The following is a 16,630-nucleotide window of genomic DNA, read 5'->3' as shown; positions in this document are numbered from 1 at the left end:
AGAGACAGGCTTGGTGAACTGAAATTAATCACCCAAGGGTGCCCCACTGGCTAATGCCGTGCTTTGGACGTTACTTCATTTCCAAAGCCTAAGCCCACACCTTCCCTTTACTGGGAGACAGAAAGGATTGAACCTGGAGTGTCTCTGCCTACCTTACACATTCCTAGGTGTTGTTCCCAGCACCAGATACCAGGCATACCAGGCAGACTTACCTTAATAAGCTTAATGAATTAATATCACAGTAAATACTATAATATACAGTAAATGATTCAGAGTGCCCACACACCAGTTAAAGCAGGGATGTTGGGCTGCAGTCCTCATTATTATTACTGATTTTTAAAAAGTCTTCAGTTTCTACCACATCAAAAGCAAGAAAACAAAACAAAAGCACAGATTTCCAGGGACTGGTGCTTCCAGGGAGAATCCTCCATCTCCTTAAAGTGATCGCCTCTCCCTGCAGATGATGCTCCTTGAGAGCTGAGGGCCACCGCAGTGGATCTGGAGGCAGGACCTTTAAGATGTGGCTGGTGAGGTGGTGAAGATGGATCAAGCCTTTTCTCGAAGGAGCAAGCTCTTGCTCGCCAGGGACTGTATCCAGAGAGAGTGAGGGCTGTTATCCATGGAGAGGGTGCTCACCTCTGGATGTACCTGCTTGTCCTTTTGTCTCCTGCCATATTATGACAGCACTAGTTCTGGCAGCTATGGAATTTCTAGCTTCTAGACTGTAAACTAAGTAAGTTTCTGTTCTTTGCAAATTATCCAGTCCTGAGTATTTTGTTATAGCCACAGAAAGTGAACTAAGATAGGAGAGGCTGGGTCTCCGGCAGAAAATGGACTCATTTGATAGGGATGGGAGAGGGGAGAGAGGAGAGGGGAGAGGAGAGGAAAGGGGGGAGGGGGGAGGGGTGGCGAGAGGGGAGAGGGAGCCAAGTCACAAGGGCTGCTTTTCCCACCCAGTTCCCCTCTTCCCTTGTGATCAGCCAGGTTGCAGTTCACACCGTCTTCAAGAGTTCTCTACACTTGCACCAGGGAGAAGACATCCAGAAGCTGAAGGTGATCATGCTTTACCATGGAACCATGGGCCCCAGAGGCCCTACAGGCTCTCTTTCTGCCCTCCCTTCCTTGACTCTCTGAAAACTTACATCTGGCCATCCATTTGATTCCAGTAACACAGCAGAAGCCAATCAAATTGGATTCTGTGGGTAAAAAAGTGCCCATGCCCAAGCCAGCTCTGTGGCTGAACAGATGTTACTGCTCTTTGCTTCAGCCGTCCAGATCTTGCTGGAGCATCTGAACGCACTGCTGACATGCACAACTTATCTGTTAAGTTAGGACCAGTGTGACTGACAGGCACTTGGCTCAGCAGACAGAACATGAAGTCACTCTAAGCTGTGCTAGAATCTCAGCTGTCTCTGCTCTTCCTGTCACTTTGAGCACGTCATTTGACATTTCTCACTCTGAGCTTTGAAATGAGGAACTTGGGCTTTACTTTTTATAAGTCCAAACAGACAAGAAGTGTCCCCTTGGATCTTAGGGAGGTTGCTGGCACTATGCAACACTGACGCACACGCCAAGGGGACAGCGGACGTCTTGATTCTCTTTCTTTTGTCTGATGATGGCAATAATTATGGCCACATTTTCTAATGTATTTCTCCCCTTTTACTTTTTAACACAATATCTGCTCTCAGGTGACTTCATTTACTACAGTCATCTGGAAATTACCAATGTCTGTCCAAATTTATTTTGAGTTACTTTGATGGCATGTGAACTATTTAAGATAATGTACTAAAATGAACTCTTGAGTAAGTTTATATGGACCAAAATATTAAACTATACCACACACACACACACACACACACACACACACACGCTAGTATGTACACTAGGTAAAAATAGTTGACCAGTGATACTCCAAAGTTTAGAATTTATGGGGTGGGGGAAGTTGGGGAATATTGAGTAGGAGTGTGTCAGCTCCCAGGGATGGGGCTTAGCATTTTAAGGAAAGCAAAACCATCTTGTTCCCTTGTGTGACATGAGTTCTTTAAGTACAGACAATTCATGTTGACTGTAGAATTGTCCTCACCTTGAGGATGTCCTCAGCGTGACTGACCAAAGGACCCTGGTCTGAAAGAATAGTTCAGTGGCTGTAGAAATGGTTCAACAGGTACAGCGGCCTGCTGCCAAGCCTAAGGACCCAAGTTCAATCCCTAAGACCCAAGTGGGAGAAGAAGAGAACTGATTGTATACCTACCCATCCCCAAACAAACAAACAAACATGACAAAACATCCATAAAGAGTACACATCTGTGCCTCATGTTTTCAGTACCCCATGAGAAAGTCATAAAAAGGAAAATTGGAAATATTATTATCACTTTTACATTTGAATAGCCTTTGGTTAAAATGTAAACAAATCCTGGATAATGTCACTTTTTGATGGCAAGCCTCGGAGGGAAAGGTCAACACTTCACCAACTCTCCAAGCTGTCAGTCTTTGATGCTGACTCTTACTGTCAGTAAGACCAAGACATGAGCATTAAGGAGTGTCACTGCCCTGAAAATACCAGACCTAAGAAATACAATAAAGGAATACAAAGTAAAAGCCAAGGAGCGGTTACATTTAAACGCCAATGCAGATGAACTTTGCAACCAGACTTCTAAGGAGTAGGTGAGAGTAACTTGATGTCACCCTGTTTCTCTTTAGGTTAGGAAGTGTTACAGACACACCTCCCAGCCTACAGAGGGCGCTGTTACCACTGACCATTTCCTTGAGGGTTTAAAGGTCCAAATAACTGGTGCCATTTTGTCTTGTTTTGAAAGAATGACCCTGTTTCCCCAATCTTTCTGCATCCCATTTCAAAACAATCCTTACACAACTTCCATGACAGAGATCCTTCTGTTGTACAAAGTAGAGGGCTGGATATGGAATCTGTCACCTGGAATTCCTGATCAGTGTTTTGCTCTGTTATGTGGGGAGGGTCCTTACCCCCTTAACAGCAGTGATGTCAGCCTCACAGAGTTCACGGATTAGAGATCATCCTACTCTCCCAAGGGAAATGCCCTCCCTCCTCCCATTAACTGTGAGGGTGCTAGGTTGTTTTTTTTTTTTTTTTCCAGTTAGACTTCACCTAGTAAGCATTTGCCCTTGATAGTGGGAAACTCCCAGAATAGAAAAGCTAAATTGTACTACTTGGAATTGCTTATGTTCAACATTACTTATCGACAAAATGATAATTCCAGGCAACTCACACATTACAAAAGCAGTCTTGAAGGAGAGCTAAGCAGCTTCTGCTTGGGGCTAATCCTGAAGCATACCTGAGCAGCTTATATTTCTGACGTTAGAGAGGAGCAGGGCAATTGCTGGGGTTGGGGGGTGGGTGGAGAACAGACACTTATCACAAGTAAATTAATATCTACCCTCAGCTCCTGACTTACAAGTGCTACATGAGTCTACGTTCCCTCTTTGCAACTGTAGGCGGAGGCTAGCTCTCAGCTTTTCGTACATCTCTCTATTTTCCCCCACTGGAATGCTCTAGAGTCATGGCCCATGTATTATAATACACTGTCATGGTCCAAAACAACATGTTCCACATTACAATATTCTTATCATCAAGGAAATACTGTAAAAAAGCCTTGCTACCTACAGTATGGCCTGGATCAGACAAAACATGGGTCTACAAACACTTGGGTAAATGTGTAGATACGTAGGAACCAGGCAATTGCTGCATCTCAAGCACGTTTGATAGGCGCAAGATGTCTTTGTATTTATTCCACTTTGTATTGGCTGAAATTCTTATCAGTTCCAATCTGGCAATTGGAAAATCTACAAGACACCATTTATATTTTCATCTTCCATTACTTTCCAAGCTTAAAGACATCTCCCCAAATTTACCTTGAGACCCAAATGGGTACACACCCCAACTAATTTAATCTACTCTGTATCCTCCAAGGACATGATTCTCTGTGATACATCCATAGGTAGTATCATATTATTCTTTATTCATTCTAGCATGCCAGAATTAATTTTTTTTATTGAATACCTATTGTGTGACAGGTCCTGTCCTAGGCCACAAGATGACAAACTAAAAGTCAATAGGCCAGACTGGGCCTAAATCTGCTTTGTCAGTCAGCCACAGTCTTGTTTCTATGTTGTGGAAAGCTGAGGTGAGAAACTATGACAAGATCATTTGGTTCACAAAACCAAAACGTATTTCCTATCTGGTATCATATAGAGCAAGTTCACCTGTCCTGTTCTAGGTAAAATCAATACAGTGCTGAACAATGTCTTTTTGGGGCATCTGTAATAAGCGTACTGAATGAAAACTGTTAACATAAGGGGAACCCAGAGTTTACTCATAACCGTCTGAGCCACTCACTGCTGGGTCTTGCAAGAAAAAGAGAAAACAAAACCCATAAGACAGGTGTGGAAAGAGATTTGCAAAAAGAAGCCAGAAAGAGTAATGCTAAGAGATTTGATCAGTTAGTATGGAAACCCACTAGGACAGGCAGGGTACAAGGGGCACCCAATCCTGTGGGCCACATAATCCATGGATCGCCCGGAATACTCTTTAGACTGATGATTGATGGTCTCACCTGGAGCTCTGTGTTCCACAGGGAGGACTGAGCTGTCCTATCATTCATTGGCACACCCAGGGGATTCTGAAACAATTCATAGTATGGGAGATATTGGACTCCTGTTAGGTTGTAGGGAGTGGCGGGAGGCGCCTCCAACATGGTCAGGCGGGAGTTCTCTCAGAGCGAGTGAGAAGCGGAAAGAATGAGAGCACAGACACATAGCAGTAGATGCAGTGAGAAGGCAGTTTATTGTCTATTAATACTGGTACAGAGGAACAGAGAGAAGCTACGCACGCGTACAGCATCAGATGTCACTGGCAGTGATTTTTTTTTTTGAAAGTTGGTTTTTGTTTTGTTTTCATCTGAAGGAAACAGAACAGTCAAAGTACACTTCAGGTTACAAAGTACAGCAGCTAGCCCAGCAAGTCTAATTCAGAGTAAGCACAACAGGCTCCCAGCCCCCCACCCCACTGACCAACCACAAATGGATGTATATACAGAGGCGTCACTCATCCCAAGTGAGCTGTAAAGCTGAAAATCCTATCAATAGCCTACATTCAACTGAAAAAACTGCATCAGACACAACATTTTCTGGAACCCTTGTTAAAATTTTTGTCTCTCCTAAGCCAGGAGTTTGAAAGGAAGGAAGAACATTCCAGAATCCTGCAAAAGACAGAACATTTCTTCCCACTTGTCACAATAGCATATTGTGGAATTCAGTGAAGCTACACGCAGAACGGCTGAGATTAGACAGTGCCTGGTGACTTCTGACCTCTTCTATATGGAGACCTGTCACTGCAAGCCCAGTGATGTTGCCCTGCCCACCCAACTGGGAAGCCAGGAGGTTTCCATGGTTACAAGAGTAACTGGCTCTCCCTCAGCACCTTCAGGCAATTGCATAGTTCTTTTTGCAGCTGTCTCCTTGGAAGCGAGGTTCACACATGGGCTTGAGCTGGGCTTGTTGGAAGAGTAGGGGGAGGTGGATTCTGGTGATGAAGATTTTAAAATTATTTGTTTGGGAACTATGGGGGTTATTATTATTGAAATAGAAAAAAAATGTTTAGGACTTTGCCTTGCTGGGAAATGATGCGGTCTCTTGGAGGGAGGGAAGGACGCAGTCTGAGAAGAGAGCTAAACAGCAATGGCATCAAGACTTGGAGGTTTGATGTGTTCAGTCAACTGGATACAGGGATGGGCAGGGATAAGAGTGTGATGAACCAGGATTCATAGATTTGGCATAAAATTGGGTAAAAGACACGAGAACTACAAATTCACAGTCCCACCTGTGGATGAAGATAAAATTCTTTCTGTTTCTACCAATCTCTGAATTCACAATGCAACCTCAGCAAGGGTAGAAGGCCAGTGAGGTGAGTTTGACATTATATTTCTGTATAGAGTATAAATCAGGCACGTCCAACCTGCAGCTCATATACTGAACACATCCCAGATAGTGAATGCCCACAATGTCTTATATGACATCATGTTACAATGTCAGAAGGTTGGACACCCCTGACAGAGTAGGTGGTTATGAACTTTGAACTCATCATTTCATAGATTTTATACCATATATGTAGATGTACCATAGAGACCAGTCCCTTAACCATAAATGCAGCAACCACGTTTTGAGTATATGAAAGAGTTGGCCTCTGATCAACTAGGTTTCTCTTGCATGGAAAAATGCTATGTCCAAAGGGCCATTAAACTAACGCAATCTAATGGGCCAAGCACAGAAAGCTTAATCTGACAGCATGCATCTGTTGGAAACCTTGGATTTTATGCAGAGGCAGTATAAGGCTGAGTCACAAGATCTGGGTTAGTGCTATAGAAATCGCCAGAAAGAAACCATAAGGGAGTGAAGAAATAACTCAGTCAATCGAGAGTGTTTTCAAACTCAAGCTCCATAATGCATATAGATCTCACTATAAAAATATTATTCTCTAAAAAAATACACAAATGTTAAATATTCCATTTCTATAGCGACTCCTTACCCCCACCTATACCACACAACTCATTTTAGACTACAGAAAATACAGGCCCTCATCGGTGGCCCCATAGATGTCTGTCTTTCTTGCTTTTTCAAGCTTGTCCAATTGTGCTTACAACTGTGTTCCTGGACCCAGGTAGGAGGCCTAACAAGTTTGCTCACAGCAGGCAGCACTGTGAGGAAGTCACTGTAAGAGCTCACACACTCCCTGTGTCCTGCGCCTGGAATGTCAGAGTGATCTGCAGGCTCAGATGGGCACCAGAAACACATTCAGTTAGCAGAAGGGCAGAACTAAGGCCCGGGCTCAGCCTACGTTAACCCCTCTGCACACCTGCCTGAAGCTCCTGGGATGGAATTCACAGCTCTGGGTCGGAGTGAGGAAGAAAATGTTGTGTTAACACAGCTTTCGAGTACAGCCTTCAATTTCTGCTCGTTTGTTTGTTTGCTTTTGTTTGTTTGCTTGTTTAAGACAGGACAGAAAAGGAGAACATAAGCATTCAGTGCTAAGGCAAGCTATCCAACGGCACATCAAAACCCTTTCTCTGCCATTCACTGTGTTGACATCACTAGGCAGATATAGTCTGTAAACATATACGCTATACAGTACATTAACCACGTAAGGAAAAGAAAAGAAAACACCCTGTATGTCTTTTCTTTCTGGGATTCTGTTCTTTCAAGTCAGAAGGAGTTGTGAGGAGCCTAGGGAGAATTTCATGGTTGGTGAGAGGTGCTTTTATTTTGATTAAAACAAACAAACAAACAAATAAACAAAGAAAAAAAATGCAGTTACTTGAAAAAAAAAAGCCCCAGGTGACCAGTTGGAGGCAGTAGGGGAAGAAATGACCATTCACACCTCAGCCTGTAGAAACTTAGAAACAGTCACAATATGTAAAAAAGTCATGAACATCAGGCAACATTTTGCTCCCCTGCCTGGAAAGAGAAGACAGTGAAAATTACTGTCGCAATCATCATCATTATTATTGTTACAAAAGTTAAGGCTGTCCAGGTCTGTGATGGACAAAGTCTGTGGTCCCTCTGTTACCTATTTTCACATTGACAGCTAGGTCTTCTGTGGCAGTTCTGACCCTCGGGTGTTAGACTGGAGTAGGGAAGCCGAGGCCTCAAGCTATGTAAGAATGTTGGGGAGCTGGTCGGAGGATCACCGGTGAAATTTTCTTTTAAAAAGTTCAGGATGTAGTCTTTATACCTCTCTACATGTACACAAACAGCATTTGGAATTTTAGTGAAGTGGATTTAAGAAGTTTGCTAAAGTCATAAATTTTTTTTTTTTTACTCTTCTAATTAGGAATTTTAGCTTTTTCCCTAGAAGATGCAGGCAGGTTTTCCTGCCAAGTCCTAAAGACGGCTAGCCTGTGAAGGTGAAAGGCCAGCAAGACCTAGGACCCTATTTTTCTCATTAGTTTGAACTGTTTTATATGACTGACAACTCCAAAGCCCCTGCAGTGTTTTACTAAGCCAGTAAAACAAAGAATGCTTTTCAGGTCTGTCCTAATCAATACACCTTGATTAAGAGACTAGGGAACTTTCAAACAATTGCATATTTATGAAGTTTTGAAAGCTATCTCCTTAAGATGCTGGGAGTTTACAGGAGCAGTTATAAATGTGAATATTACAAAAATACAATATGAAACTGTTCACCTTGAAATGGCTTGAACTGTAAGCTGATACTTCAGGAGATGAGAGTGTGTCTGCCAGGGAGGGGGCAAGCTTCCTGTGCTTCCGAGTCACAAAAAGAGCAACCCACTGTGTAAGTTTTAAGTAAGAACGACACCAACCAAAAATGTCCCCAGTGCATGTTCTTCCTGCCTTCATCCGTGTTTCCAATGAACAGGGCCAAGGCTAGCATCTCAGTATTTTTCCTCTATCTCCTTACTCTGCTAGTGTTGTTTTTTCTGAGACCCGTTGGTTCTGGAGTTAAGTGGCTTATAGTTTTCAAGAGTGTTCTGTGGTTCCTGGAAAGAAAATTCTTCTGGAAGTGAGAGTTCTGTCCCAGAGATGATACTGTATATCCCTGGGAAGACCCCTATGTGCATTTGTCTTTTCATAAAATCTCAATACAGAAGGGAATTTTTCAGCCCTCTCTTCAACACTGCCAGTGATAACTGGAATCACCACATAGCCAATCAGCTTAGAAGCAATTTGATTTTTGTTGTCACGTAAGGAAAAGAATACAATTATGGTATAAGGTTAGCTTTTCTGCATGTTAAAAGAAAAAAGTCAAGAATATTCAAGATTCTTTAGATATGTAAGGCTAGACATGGCCATTATAACTGTCAAAAAAATCTAAATATCATTAAAATAAAATATTCATTTCTTCTCTTTTGTTTAGAAGGGAACTGATTATATATATTTATATATATATATATCACACACATATGTGTGTACATTTTTTTTTTGTGGCAGAGTCTCACTATGTGGCCCTGGTTAACCTGGACTCACTATATAGACCAGGCTGGCCTCAGACTAACAAGGATTTGCCTACATCTGCCTCCCTAATGCCAGGATGGAAGGTGCACTCCACCATGATGGGTGGACATGGATTATATTTTAAAGAACAGCCCAGTTAATATTAGCTAGAAATAAGTGTGGTTTTGCAACTTCATCATGGATTCTTTCCTCTGCTTATGTCTGGTTATGACCACACAGCCACATGCCTTGCTTCAAGAAGAGGTAATACCACAAATTAGAGAGAAAGAAATGAGAGAGAGAGAGAGAGAGAGAGAGAGAGAGAGAGAGAGAGAGAGAGAGAGAGAGAAGAAAGAGAGAAAGAGAGAGAGAGGGAGAGAGAGAGTCCATAGCATGGGGAGTTAGGACCCTGCTTACATTTCCATCTTCAAGGCCATAATTTGATGCTATAGATGGGCTGAACAAGCTCATTCCAGAAAAATGATTGACTGAACCCGGGTCCCCCACAGAGACTGGAATAGTATGCAAACGTTGGCCATATTCAAACACACTTTCATTTACTGTAGCCACAAATGATTTTCATAAGGGCAATACATCTTAGCTTCAATTAAAAGATATTCTTTAATAACAAAGGTATAGAGCAAATCCTAACTCAGAGTTTTCTAGTTTCTTGCTCATAATAATGGCCAACAGACTGGGGTGGGTGTCCTTGTCCCTTGAGATCTTATGAAGAGTGGAGGTACAGACTGTCGTCTTCATAGATAAGTCATTCTCATAAGGAAGGACAGGGGTGATATGTCCTCAAAGCTCCAAACAGCCGTCCCAGGGGCTCTGAGCTCTGCTGTCCACTCCCTCACTGTGCTTCGGAAACCTCACACTGAGCAATAGAATCCCCAAGAGAGTAGAAGAGACAGGCTAAGTAAACTTTTAGATTGTACATTTCCCAAATGACTTCTTAAGATGATAGATTGTCTAAAACCATGAGAACTAGTTTCTCCTTCTGTGGAAATGGATTTATCCACATGGTGTTTTGTTCAAGGCTTGTGTGCTATTTAACCACTGGGGGACAATGAAGTTGAGGGCAGTGTAGGCTGTTGGCACTGAGCCTGGTTCCCGGATAACAGTTGCTGTGATCTACCGAAGCTAGTTTTGCGAAGCCCAGACCTAGCGATAAATTCCCAGTTATCTCACAGGGAAACCTTGGAGGGGGCAATCTGGGAAACTTTACTCACTCCTTTGCTATTCCTTTATTTTTTTCTTGTTTATATATTAAAGATTAAAAATGACCCATGTTGTGCTCAATAAAAATGAAACTACTTGAGAAAAGAAGAACAGAAATTTCCTTCTAATCATAATAGATATAACTTTCAAGCCAAGAAAAGAACAAAATATCAGATTTATCCTCAAACAAGTTAAGTGGGACAAATTTAGTTGGGACTGTGCTGTAATCCTCCAGTCCCTTATTATTATTTTTCTCTCAGAGCTACTTCCAAGATACATTAAGACATGATATAGCAGGTCAGAGTATGTGGTTCTTCCATGGGAACATACATGATTTTGTTATTGATTTGTATGCAACTATGGTGTCTGGAAGTTATCTCATTAAAATCAGTTACCACGGCCCCACTTTCCCTGTCTCCTGTATTAGGTCCTTTTTCTAAATCCCTCCCTGTTGCTTTCACTAAACACATGGCTGTCCAGTTTAGGGCAGAGCTAACTATGGATTTCAATGGGATGTTTATCAAGTTTGAGGTTTAAGAAAATTCCTCAATATTCTACAATTCCGAGACATGAAGAAACGGTGCTTTAAGAAGCCCAGGAATGTGCCATGTAGTTAGACTAAGTGGTAGAATTCAAGATCTTCATCTTTCAACATTTTTCACAATTTTCATTGAAAAGCTTTTTTTCTTTTTTTGAGTGAAGAGACCTATATTTTGAGGTTACATGAAACATTCTCTTACCCATGGGGACATTAAATAATAATTAAAAAAAAAGCACAGATGTAAGACTAATGATCAACTGGGCACAGGAGATGGACAGTTAATGCATACAGCACCATCCTTGATACAGTGAGGGGTATTATGACAGCCTCCCCTATGTCAGAAAGACTGTTTTAAGGAATATGGTCACTGCAAAGAGACTTCTCAAAATGATCCCCTCTTTGAAAATAGATGAGTTCTATCAGAAAATATACATGAAAAAGAAAACAATATGAAACTTTGTGTTTTGGGGGAGCATGGAAACAAGGCTTATGGACTGGTGAGCACGTGGGCACGGAGCGCAATGGTGGCCTGAGGTCCTTAGAAAATCCCGTATACAGGGCTCATTGCGTAAGCCATAGAAAGAGAGAGCTGCTGACCACGACTGGTGAGTCAGTCCCTACACTTCCGCTGGGACAGGCGCTGGGTTCTTTGCTCTTGAGTCAGCTTCATTGTGGTTTTAACAGAGGGAAAGCACAATACTGTAATCTGGAAGCTTACATAAGGCAGCAAAGGAAAAGCATCATCCTAGAACAGCCAGATTAAGGTAGGTCCACTTTTGGCTACGCTAGCAGCCAGCTACAGCCCACAGCATTTTGCTACACAAGATATGAAAACAAAGATCCACACAGCAAAGGAGGCAGGTAAGAAGCCAGGGCCATGGCAGTGTGTGTGTTTGTGTGTGTGTTTGTGTGTATATGTGTCTAGGTTAGAGGAACACACACCAAAATGAAAACCCCCAGTGCCAATGGGTTGGAATCCAGTCAAGTCAATTAAGGCTACAAGATAACCAGCTGCTATGAAGAGTCCACTCCAAGCAAGTCGTACCGCACTGATTCAACTCTTGAAGACACAAAGAAAGGTTTAGAGGAAAAAGTAAGTTCTTGGGGGGAAAAATGAAGCACACACATGCACGTTGTTTCCCAAGTGAGGAGAAGGAAAGATGTGAGCGAGAGATCAAAGCAAATCCAACTGCGAGGCAAGGCAGGTGTTTGCTTCCAGTTCACAGTATCGCAGTTAGTGGTAGAGTGAGGTCTGTTTAAGAGGTGGAGAGTAGAAAGGCTGCCCGGAAGAAAGGGGAGGAGAAAGAAGTGGTCACATGACAACACAGCATTGACAGCGCTTTTTCTTTTGGGTACCTGGGGCGGGGTCTGTGGCCAGGCTCTCTTCCTTGCCTTCTGGGGATGAGGGTTCTGTGGTATCTGACATGGGCCTGCCGGACACCAGCTCAGCTGCGTTCCCATCGATCGTGGACACATCGGTCACTGTCTTCTCTCTTAGCGACTTTTCATCGTCTTCATCAATCAGGACTAATTCGGCCTTGATGGTTTCGTCATAGCCTAGCACCTTTTTAGTCTCCTCTTCATCCTCAATGTTTTGGTAGCCCATAAAAATCATGGTGACTGGTTGATCCAGGTTTGCCTCTGGCCCTTCTGTGCTGGGGGGCTGGGCCTGCTGCCCGGGGTTTCCCGAAGACTGATCTTTCCTGGACTTTTGCACCATTTCTAACTTGGCCTCTTTGCAGAGCATATGTTCCTTAGGATGTCCCAGGCTCCCATCTGCAACAACAGTCCTTTCTGACATGTGTCCTCTGAAGCTCGATTGTCCAGCCTTCTGAATTAGCTCTTCCACATCCTTTGCGCTTAATTTGTGGACTCCGTTTTCTACCACGGTGCCTCCTGAGTGCACCTCATACACTACTTTGGTACCATCATCATAGACTTTGACTCCTCTCTGATGGACCCCCTCTGGACCAATGGTGGATGCAGAGAGAATCTTGGTCTCTCCTGTTTGTTTGTCTTTCTCCACATTAATTTCCATGGCGTATATAGCTTGAATGAAAACAAGAGAAAGGAAGTGCATGTTACAACAAAAAAAGCCAGTGAATGGTTAATTGCCAAACAGACAAAAAAAAAGTGGTTTGTGCCTTTTCTATGGTAACACCAAGCATCCTGAGTGTTAGCATGAGGCGTGCGGTGTGGACAGAGGCAGTTGTGTGTGTGTGTTTTAACACAGCAGCTTAATGCACTGAGAAGACAAATGCACACAGTCATCGTATCCCAATGAATTCAGGCTTTTAAAGAGACTGGCTAAAAGAAGAGACTTATATAACAGGACAGATGGATGGGAAGACCAGCAACCTGCAAATGACCTTGACTGAGATCTTCCTCGGGTTGTATTCAATTTCTGTACCTAAGTTCCAGAACCTTACAGCTGTTTGCCCAACTCTCATCAAACGTGCATCTGGTTTCTCCCATACGTTTCCTCCGAGTGTTAATGGAGAAGGTGCAGAGTATTCTCCAGGTGGGATACAGCTGTCCTCCACTATGCTACAATTGGCTATGTTGCAAAGATTACAAAAGCTTTGGTATGCTGTGCTCTGCAAGTACTCTAGTCAATTATTGAAGCTTCTTAAAAAAAAAAAAGCCACTGAAAGAACAGGTTGTCTCACCACCTGTAGCAAAAGAACAGGGAACGGTGCCCCCAGAGCCTCTGTTCTCTTATCCGTTCAGAGTTAAGCCTCATGGTTCTGTCCCTTTATTTCCCCTTCTGTTATCCTTTTTTTCTGTTCCACTCCATTCCATGCCTGTCAATCATAACCATGAGACTCTTCTTTCCTTTTCCCTAGGCTGAGGAAGTGCACGAAAGGGACCAGACTCTCCTACCATCTCACGTCGTGATGCCAACTTACTGTTCCTAAGCACCAGCTCTCTTCTGTCCTATAGCCTCTTGGGATACCCAACATTTGTGTCCAGTGGGTCTCAACTTGTGGGTCATGACCCCACTGGTAGATCAATGACCCTTTCACAGAGGTCACTTAAGACCATCAGAAAACACAGATTTACATTATGATTCATAACAGTAGCCAAATTACAGTTATGAAGTAGCAACGAAAATAACTTTTGTGGTTTTGGTGTCACCATAACATGAGGGATTATATTAAAGGGTCTCGGTGTTAGGGAGGTTGAGAACCACTGGCCTAGATAGTACTCAGACACACTAGGCTCTGTGGCTTCAGAACCATTGTATCTCCTCTCAACTTTTCTCCTCATCTTGGTGTTAGGTGACATCAGTACCACAGCTTAGTCTTTTAGTCTTGTAAGCCAAAAGCCTTGAATCATGTCTGATCTCCCCTTTCTAATCTCTCATATCCAGTCATTGAGAAGATCTGCGTCAGGGATTCCCACCATTTTCTTCAGCATCACCTCTTCCACCAGGCCTCATTCCAGACTCCTCAGGTTTTCTACTCAAGTCCTGAGGACTATACATAAGGACAGAGGGACAAATGTTTTTATATGGCCAGGAGGAAGAATGGCTTTCTCTATATATATATTTAAAGGTTGTATGAAATGAAGGAAGTCATTTGAGAGATGGAGACAGGAGGATGAGGATTTCAGGGTCGATCTCCACTGTATAGTGAGTTTGGGGCCAATGAGGACTACCTGAGACCCTGTCTCAAAAAGAAAAAGGAAAGAAGGTAGAAGACAGAAGGAAGAGGAAATATAAGAGGAAGGGAAGAAAGAAGGGCAAGGAAGAGAGGGAAAGAGCAGGAGAAGGAAGGAAATGGGGAGAGAAAGAAGGGAAGGAGGGAAAGAGATGGAGGGAAAGTAGAAAGGGAGGGGAAGAGAGGAGAGAGAGGGAAAGGGAGAGGGAGAGGGAAGGGAGAAAGGGAAAGGGAGGGGAAAGGAGGAGAGAAGGGGAAAGGGAAGAAGGGGAGGGAGAGGGGGAGAGGAGAGGGAGAAGGACAGAGTTTGCTAATAGAACATATGTGGTTCTGAGTCTAAAAGCTTTACAGGCAGGCCGTTTATTGGGGAAGCCTGCTGAGCCTGTAGCCAGGGCTCCGCCTTCCTGAGTTTCCCATCTCAGAAATCTGCTCCCTGGCTTAGCTGAAGCTCTTCTCAGAATCTGTCCCCATCTTTCCTTGTCATCTCACAGTCCGTCTTGCTTTCCAGACACATTGGCCACAACAAACCTCACATTATGTATAGGATGCTACCCAGCCTCCTGCTGGGCCTGTAGTCCTTCTGCCTAACTTGCTTTTCACCATTCCTCTTGAGTAATATAGAATCTCAAACCACATACATGTTCATCAATGACTGAACCCCTCCCCCTTTTTCTTAACCCCTCCCCTTTTATCTACAACTTGTTAAGAAGTTCCCGGTTGCCTTTCAGCTGCTAAATCCTATCTCCCCTTCCCCTCACATACAAACAGATCACTCCAAGCCATATCTAAGCAGTTTCTGATGTTAAGATTCTTGCCTGCAACATCCTTTGCACTTTCTACACATCCAAATGTGGCACAGAGTCATCAATGTCAAGATCAACTGTTCCTCTTCCCAATGGTTTCTCTGAACCTCCCATCTCTAAGTCACCCCTCTCTTCTTAAGACTCACTGAACACTTTCTATACTTCTTCAAGGACACTGAACAATCTCTACCCCGAAGTGTTTGTATGGTCTTGGTTTTGAACTCCAAGTCTTCCCAAGTGCTGAGACTATAGCAAGTACCAACACTAGTATTTGTAGTGATGATTTATCAGATTTATAGGATTTTAAAAAAATTCTTGCCTCCCATCTTTGTGTGATCTGCCATTGCTAGACCTACCCCAGAACCTTTTCTATAAGGTACTTGATATACACGTTTGTCAAACAAATGTGACTAAGTGATCTTCACCAGCCACAAATACTTTGTATAATAGGATAGCAAATAAAGTTTCATGCAGCGATGTTTGTAACAGTTTTAGGAATCAGTAAAAACATTGTTGCAGTTGTTTGCATGATAAGATACAATCTGTTCATGGTTGACAGCTGAGCTAAAATGATCCAGAAGAAAACTCAATGCCTGGTTTTCACAATATACATTTTGAATGTTTTAGTTGCTTGGCATAAAGATGAATTTTCAAGTGACATCACAGGAGGTCAACCAATATTTGTCATGTAGGTACATGGGTTCACATACAAGGACTGTGATATAAAAAAGATATTTATCTCAGTGATTTTCTGTATAGCATCTTATCAGAAAAACATAATGGATATTTACAATTTTACAGGGACCCTAAAGCTTGTTTTTGTAAATATTACAGCTTAATTAAAAATTCAGATTTGAATTGAAATATTATATCTTTTTACTATTTAACATAATGATTAACAGTGGTAGGTAGCATATTGAATTGTCTCCCAAACTTCCACCAACATGTAAACAAAACAAATCTATTAACCTGACATCGGTACAAAGCACAGAACAAAATATTTCTATGCTGGTAGGGTAGAGATGAACCAGTAGGATACGATCACTTCAGTTTTGGTTTCCAACTTTCTGTCAGCAGCATTAGGGCTGAACCAAGGCCTTATGCATGCTCAGCAGGTGCCCTGTCACTGGGCTACAGATCCAGCCCAAACAATTTTTTTCTGAGACAAGGTCTTGCTATGTAGACTACTTTCTCTCAAACTTGCCCATCCTTCTCCTCAGCTTCATGGGATTATGGGTATCTGACTTCACAATGGGCAACTTTGGGGGAGTTTTGTTTGGTTGGTTTCGTTGGTTTGTTTGCTAAAGAAGCAACTGTCCTAGAGCACTCAAGACTGAACTACTTCCTTTTGCTCTCCAAACGGTCTACTATTTGGCAACATCTCTCTCTCTCTCTCTCTCTCTCTCTCTCTCTCTCTCTCT

The 16,630-nt window shown here is 42.8% G+C and overlaps 1 protein-coding gene across 1 annotated transcript in view; it reads right to left on the bottom strand.

Moving 5' to 3' along the window:
* Nucleotides 1-10,890: 10,890 nt before the first annotated feature.
* Palm2 (paralemmin 2) overlaps nucleotides 10,891-16,630 on the bottom strand; it is a 142,352-nt gene continuing 136,612 nt past the window's right edge. The window contains exon 6 of the mRNA XM_028779895.1: nucleotides 10,891-12,793. Coding sequence (XP_028635728.1) covers nucleotides 12,057-12,793 — 737 coding nt within the window. The 3' untranslated portion in view covers nucleotides 10,891-12,056. The remainder of the gene's footprint in view (nucleotides 12,794-16,630) is intronic.

Source organism: Grammomys surdaster, unplaced genomic scaffold (genome assembly GCF_004785775.1).
Source record: "Grammomys surdaster isolate TR1022 unplaced genomic scaffold, NIH_TR_1.0 363, whole genome shotgun sequence".
Lineage (NCBI taxonomy): Eukaryota > Metazoa > Chordata > Mammalia > Rodentia > Muridae > Grammomys > Grammomys surdaster.
Note: the sequence above shows the minus strand (reverse complement) of the source record. Positions and strands in the feature narration are given on the sequence as shown.